Genomic DNA, 7,699 nt, shown 5'->3' on the forward strand with positions numbered 1-7,699 from the left:
GATTCAAACAAGGGCAAAGTATAACTAAGCATCAACTCATGGGTGATATAGCATTAGATTTCAGAAAACAGTTATGTCAACATGTGATCATCAAGACCATAATTGCACATTGTATCAAAGTAACCAACCAAAGTACTATCTCACAAGTAGCATAAGATAGTACACAGGGCATAAAAGAGAAGCTCATCTAATGCAATATGATACAAATGCATTATGATACAAATGCAAGCCAAGCTAGCATACTACAAAGATGCTAAACAAGCAAGAGGCTATACAAATATAATACAAGAGAAGCGCCAAAATCCAACTCAGAAAGGAAAGCAAATACCCAACTCCCCCTGCAAACGAGCAAAAGTGGCTTGATCAAGGGGTTTGGTGAAGATATCAGCAAGCTGATTTTGGGTAGCAACATAGCCAAGGTCAATGTCTCCTCTCTCAACATGATCTCTCAGAAAGTGATATCTCACATCAATGTGTTTGGTTTTCGAGTGGAGAATAGGGTTCTTGGCTACACTAATGGCACTCGTGCTGTCACAAAGAAGGGGTACATGAGTAAAATCCAAACCAAAGTCTCTCAAAGTGAAATCATCCAAAGCAGCTAAGAACAAGAACTAGTAGTAGCAACATACTCAGCTTTGGTGGTAGACTGAGCAACACTAGATTTTTTGCGGGAAGACCAAGAGACCAAAGATGAACCGAGAATCTGGCATGTTCCAGAGGTGGACTTGCGATCCAAGCGACACCCAGCAAAATCTGCATCGGAGTATCCACGGAGAGTGAGTGTCGAGGAGGCAGAATACCACAAACCGAATTTAGGGGTAAAGCATAAATACCTCATGATCCTCTTAACCACTTGGCGGTGAGAGGGTCTCGGTGAAGCCTGAAATTGGGTGCACAAACACACTGCAAAGTGAATATCTGGCCTTGTCGTCGTCAAATAGAGGAGGGAGCCGATCATGCTCCGGTACTCCTTCTGGTCCACCGGTTCTCCATCTTCATCCGCATCAAGTGCTATCATCGTTGCCATGGGTGTGGACAGTGGCTTAGCATCAGCCATGTCAAACTTCCTCAACACATCCTTCGTGTACTTCCCTTGGTGCACGAAAGTCCCTTCCTTGCTTTGCTTGATTTGTAGCCCAAGGAAGAAGGTTAGTTCACCCATCATTGACATCTCGAACTCCCTGCTCATGTCATCTGCAAACTCGGCAACCAAAGCATGAGAGGAACCACTAAAGATAATATCATCCACGTAAATCTGAACAATCATTAGGCCTTTGCCTTGCCCGAGGAGAAAGAGAGTTTTATCAACTGACCCCATTTCAAACCCATTCCCAAGCAAAAAGGATTTCAACCTAGCATACCATGCTCGGGGTGCTTGTTTTAGGCCATAGCCAGCTTTCTGGAGTTTGAACACACGGTCAGGATATTTAGGACTCTCAAAACTAGGGGGTTGTCTCACATACACTTCCTCCTCTATAAAACAATTTAGGAAGGCACTTTTCACATCCATTTGGAAGAGCTTAAAACCTTTAGCCATAGAAAAGGCTAAAAGGATTCTAATCGCTTCCAAACGGGCAACAGGGGCAAAGGTTTTCTCATAATCTATCCCCTCTTTCTGACTGAAACCTTGGGCAACCAACCTCGCTTTGTTTCTCACAACCAACCCATTTTCACCCTGTTTGTTTTTTGAAAACCCATTTTGTTCCTATAGGGTGGCAATTAGGAGGTGGTTCAACTAAAACCCAAACCCTGTTTCTCTCAAAGTTTTCTAACTCCTCATGCATAGCATTGACCCAGTTTGAATCAGATAAAGCATGTCAAATATCTCAGGGTTCAAAAGAGGCAACAAAAGCAGAATGTGCAAAGTGTGAAATCTGCCTAGAGCTGTGCCTAGTGGTGTGCTCATGCAAGTTACCGATCATCTGTTGTGGAGGATGGTTACGTTGAATGTGTCGTGGAACTCCTCTCTCTGAAGTAGCCTCCCCCTCAACAATAGCTTGTTCACTCTCATCTTCTTCTTCATCATCTTGTAGTGGTACTTGGTGATGGCTTGAAGTAGTGGAAGTAGAGGTAGGGCCATCAAATCTTGTAGTCAAAGTAGAAGGTATAGGAGCAGTAGCTGGAGCACGGTTCACCTCATCATTTTCTTCATCACCACTATCAGCACGCTTGTCCTCTTCTTCAAAAATGCTTTGTCCCATTTCATGTTCACCTGCAGCTTCAAAGATAGGGGTTGTGCAAGTCATAGTTTCATTGAAAGTAATCTCACAAGTTTCCACAATCCGGTTAGTTTCAAGGTTAAGTACACGGTAAGCACGACTATCAGATGCATAACCAAGAAAATACCATCAGTGGACCGAGACAAAGCACTTGAGAATAAGGCACTTGCATCCAAACACTCTCAGATGACTTACCTTGGGGGAACGTCGATGCATGAACTCATAAGAGGTTTTCTTCATAAAAGCTCGCAAGAAGATTCAATTGGAAACATAGCAAGCAGTGTTAACGGCTTCAGTCCAATATTTCCTAGGAGTCCTATGCTCATCAAGCATTGTCCTAGCCATCTCACAAAGGGTCCGATTCTTCCATTCAACAACACCATTCTGAGGAGGGACATAAGGCGGTGAAAATTGGTGTTCAAGACCAAGATCATTGCAAAAGGCTTTAAAATGAGCATTCTTGAATTCTGTGCCATTGTCACTGCAGATAGCTCTCATGGCATCTTTAGGTCGCTCATTTTTCAACCTCAAGATCAAATCTCGAACAAAAGGAAATGCCTCCTCCTTAGACTCCATGAAGAAAACCCATGAATACCTCGAGAAATCATCAACGACCACAAGCACATACCACTTCCCACCAACTAAGCAAACACGAGCTGGACCAATAGTGTCCATATGCAATAGCTCACACGGATGCTCAGTCACCACCTGATTCACAGGTGGATGGGAAGCAGCAACCATTTTTCCATGTCGACAGGGAGCGCAAACAAGATCCTTCTCAAATTTTAACTTGGGCAAACCACGAATAAGATCTAAAGCACTCAAACTGGAAAGCAAGTCAAAGCTCAAATGGCCTAATCTTCTGTGCCATTTCCAAAGTTCAAAAGATGAACCAGCAACAAGACATCGAGAGAGGCCAAATGATTTGGAAAACTCAACTCGAAACACTTGACCCTCGGGAACGATCACACACACAAGATCACCCTGAGAGTCCAAGATCTTTGAAGACCCATGCTTGAAACGAACCTCAAAGCCATCGTCAAGGAGCTGAGAAACCGAAAGCAAGTTGAAGCCAAGAGAATCCACAAGGGCAACTCGCTTAAACATGAAGTTTTCACTCACCTTGATGGCACCTTCGGACATTACCTTACCTTACCTTTGCTATTATCCCTGAAAGCGGGTCATCACTGGGGTGAGGCTGGAGAACCATCTATGATCATCGATCATGTGTCGAGAGCAACCAGAATCAATAAGCCACGTGTTCTCCAGGCCTTCAACCTACTCAAACAAAGAGAGACCAAGGCTGAGCAAATGTTTCAACACTGGGGTTAGAAGGAAAACAAGTCAAAAACCAGTGTTGAACCATTTGCTTAAGAGTGGGATTAGCAAAATCAACCATCTCTCGTTCACAGGAGGACTACGGCCAACGCTAGGGGAAAAATGTGGTCCGTTATAGCTCCGAGACTCAAAACCACGACTGTGTTGTCCTGTACCATATTTCTCATGGTGAGGAGCATGCCTGGCAAAACCACGAGAAAGAGGTGAACGCACACGATCAACACGACAGGGTAGAGGAGCTGCTCTAGGCGCATGTACACCATGAGAGGGGTGGTACATGTCCTGGTTGCCCCATGCACGCTCACGCCTCAAAGCTTTCTTCTTACGAAAGCAAAACTCCTCAAGGTGACCCGACTTCTTGCAAAACTCACAATGAAAGCGAACTGGCTGTTTCGGCTGTGGATTTGCATTGGGTTGAGGGCTTGCTTTGGGTTGTAGTTTGGCTTTGGGTTTTGGAAGTGGATGCTTAGGAGTGTGTCAAGTTTGTTCCTGAGATGGTTTGGCTTTTCTACCCAAACAACTTTCTTGGGTACTTTGGGTGGTGTCTCAATGAAAACTCCATCTCTCACACAGTCAGACAAGTTTTGCTCACAAACTGGAATGGGTTGCTCTCTATTTTTAGTAGGTGACTCTCATGGGGTGTAGTTAGCTGTGGCTCACACTGGTTATAGCTTGGTTTCTTTCTCTCACCACTATTTTGACCCACCTTTTCACACAACCCATCAAAGAACTTGTGCAATCCATTAAAATGACAACCCTTCATAACGGACCCAAGCCCAAAACCATTAGCCCTTTTGAACTCCTGAATCATCATGCCTAGCTAAGGTTCCCTACTTGACACCCAACTAAGAACCGTGCGCAAGTAAGAGTTTTCATCCTCAGCATGTTGCAAACTAAGCTTGAGTTCACGACAATCAGTGCATTTAGAAAGTTTAGATCTAGCAATGAACTCAGATTTCTCTAAAGCACTAAGCTTAGCACATGCATCATCCAACTGAACTTGCAAAACGGGGCAAGACTTACATGCACCAAGCAAAACAGGCCTAGTCTTGACCTCATCTAAAGCAGCCCTAGTCAAATCCAATTCATCTACCAACAAAGCATGCTTAGATTGTAAAGATGCAAGACTATCCATATGAACAACACATTCATTACACTCAACATTATCAGAAACAATAGGAGCAGATTTAAGCATATCTATCTCAATCAAAGCACTCTCTAACTTAGCCTTAAGCTCAACTCGTTCACGAGCTACCTTCTTAATCAACTTATCTTGATTGATCAGGCAATCATTCAATCCTTCAATTTTTAAGGAAAGTTGTTTAGGAGTAGCCTTTACCTCTGTTTCTGTGTCAGAGTCGCTTTCCTTGTCATCCTTCTTGTTGTCGGTGTTGAGGGCCATGACATAGTACCTGTCGCGATTCTTGCTGGAGTAGAAGCAAAGGCCGTTGAAGTTCTTGCCATCCTTCTTCTTCGCCTTGCGATCGTCATCCTCCTCACTTGAGCTTGAGTCGGTGTGGTCGTCAGTGTCGGAGTCGACGTCGCTAAGGGAGGCGATGAAGGCGCGTGCTTTGGCCTTCTTGCAGTACTCCTTCTTCTCACGATCGGTGTACTTCTTCTTCTTCTTGGTGTTGTCCTTGTTCTTGTGCTTGTTGTAGTCGTACCCGCTCCTGGTCTTGTTCTTATCGGGGCAGTCGGCGGTGAAGTGTCCTGGCTTGCCACATTCAAAGCAGTTGTTGTTGCTTCTTCGCCAGTTCTTGTGGTTGTCGTTGAAGCGCATGAACCGCCTTGTGATCAGGGCGAGCTCATCATCATCAAGGACCTCCAGTTGCTCATCTAAAACAGAAAGCAAAGAAGACAAGGCAAACAACATAGAAGAAGAGTTACTCAAAGCCTTAGGCTGTCCAGAGCCAGACATGAGAGCCATACTACTTGGATTAGTAGGGCTCCCTTGTTTTGCTCGGAGCCTCTTGTCAACTTCAGTGGACTTCAACTTGGCAAAGAGTTCGTCAGTTGAAAGCGTTTTGTAATTTGGTGACTCGATGATTGCATCAACCTTCGTACCCCACACCTCGTGATCCAAAGCATGAATGATCTTCAAAGCTCTATTGTGATCGGTGTAGGGTAGAATGGTGATGTTTGCTTTCATCTTGTTCACGATAGCCAAGAATCGCTGAAACAAAGCATCGGCAGACTCGCTAGGCAAATGAACAAAATTCTCATACTCACGCCTGTAGGTCTCAAAGAGCCTAGCCTTCACTTGGCTGTTTCCCTCATGGAAACTCTGAAGTCGGGACCAAATCTCATGAGCAAGAGTTAGATCCTCGACTCGATCAAACTCAGCACGACTCAGACTCGCAAACAGAATATCCACCGCCTTATTATTGGCGTGATACTTATCTCTGTCATCTTGAGTCACACGAGTCGCAGGAATCACATAGTTTATATCCTGAGTGATTTCCCAAATCCCTATTCCCTTACTATTAAGATGGGCTCTCATGCGAGTTTTCCAGTATCGATAGTCAGAGCCATCAAAGTAAGGTGCAGCGGTTGAGGAAGAACGCTCAGAGGTCGCCATCTTGGGTTTCGAAACCGATTAGGGTGTGGAGAAACCTTAACCGGCTCTGATACCAATTGAAGGACCGGAAAGGCGACCAAAGGGGGGGTGAATGGGAGCCGATTCGAATTTTCTCCAAGAACTTCAGCTAAAAACCCACAAGCCTCTCTTCTAGCAAAATCAAGTCCACTTAGCTATGTACAAGCTAATGGACCTAGGAATGATGCTAGGAACCAAATTTGAGAATAGCGGAAGTAAGAAAGACTTCAAACAAGCTCCGGAAGACAAACTTTGAAAACCAACACCTCTATGCAGAAAATTCCGGAGGAACCTTTGGAAAATTCCGGACGTGCGGAAATTTTCGGAGAAACCTTCGGAAATTTTCGGAGGTCTGGAGATTTCCGGAATTCCAAAACAGCCTGCGTGAAGGTGGAAGAAAAAAATCTGAAACTTGAACAAACGACCTCCAAAAATCACGAAATTTTAACCATAGCTTTCCAACAATATAACAAACATATTCCAAAAAGATCTCGTCAAAAAGATTAGTCAAACAAAGGGAATAAACTATTTTGTTAAGAACGGCGGTTTTTCAACCCTAGAACTTGAATCGCCCCGATCTATGAACTCGTGAGGAGTTAGATGAATTCCTTTGGTGGAAAGGCTTCACTCACGTCCTAGTTCATATCCAAATGATCGGTTTGACCCAAGACTCCCCAGAAATCATGAATCGAACAAAAACGTGAGAAGGGAAAAACAGGAGAAAACAAGAATGCGTGGAACACGATTGAGATTTCCATAAATCGTCATCCCCCAACATGTGGAGCACACGAGGAGGTTAAGGCCTCCATACCCACAAGAAAATATTTGGTTCAATACACGGATACAAGTTCAAATCATCCGCAGACCTCTAGAGAGAGACTAGAGAGAGGGGAAAAACCAAATGAAAACTAGAGAGAGAGGTAGTTGGATTAGAGGGTGGAGAGGTGCTAAAAACTTCAGCCCCCCATCTCTATCTATAGGCGCGGACGAAAGACTAAACTCCCTGTAATAGCTACTACTAAGATAACTACCCACGCAGGGGCATTTTGGTCCAAGTTTTTGTTCATCCACCGGACGGACACGCTGCCTTCACAACTTCGCTTTGCCTCGACGCAAGCTTCGTGATGACGCCACGTGCCATTCTTCTTGAAGCTCTGGCCGCACCGGGCTCGCCCCCGATTTTGAGGCCCAAACTGGAAACCTGCCTGCACGGTGGTTTTGAGGCCCAAACCACCCAAACCGTCAATCTTTGCTTGGTCGCCACGTGACCTCCTTGATGTTGATGCGTGTCCGGTCTCCGCCAAGCCTTTGACACCTCCAAGTCGTTCGCTCCCGGCTCCCGGGCTGATTACTTGACTTGCCTCCGTCCCGCTTGACTGGACCGATAGCGTCTCCATCACCATCATTTTGTCTTGCCGTTTTGTGCACCATGTCGACTGCCTATAACTCTGCCCGAACTCCTCAGGTCCATTGGTCCAAGCCTACTCGCGTTCATCCTTCACCGCCCTTGATCCATCGGCATGAACCTTTCGCTTGACCTTTACCG

The 7,699-nt window shown here is 45.1% G+C and overlaps 1 protein-coding gene across 1 annotated transcript; it reads right to left on the reverse strand.

Moving 5' to 3' along the window:
* Nucleotides 1–845: 845 nt before the first annotated feature.
* LOC111257696 lies at nt 846–6,135 on the reverse strand. The gene is made up of 4 exons (XM_022827734.1): nt 5,222–6,135; nt 4,581–4,969; nt 1,943–2,218; nt 846–880 (listed from the first exon to the last, which is right to left on the reverse strand). Exons 1-4 carry the CDS (start codon nt 6,133–6,135, stop codon nt 846–848), a joined length of 1,614 nt encoding a protein of 537 aa, XP_022683469.1.
* Between the last annotated feature and the right edge of the window lie 1,564 nt (nt 6,136–7,699).

This window comes from Setaria italica, chromosome VI (assembly GCF_000263155.2).
Source record: "Setaria italica strain Yugu1 chromosome VI, Setaria_italica_v2.0, whole genome shotgun sequence".
Classification (NCBI taxonomy): Eukaryota; Viridiplantae; Streptophyta; class Magnoliopsida; order Poales; family Poaceae; genus Setaria; species Setaria italica.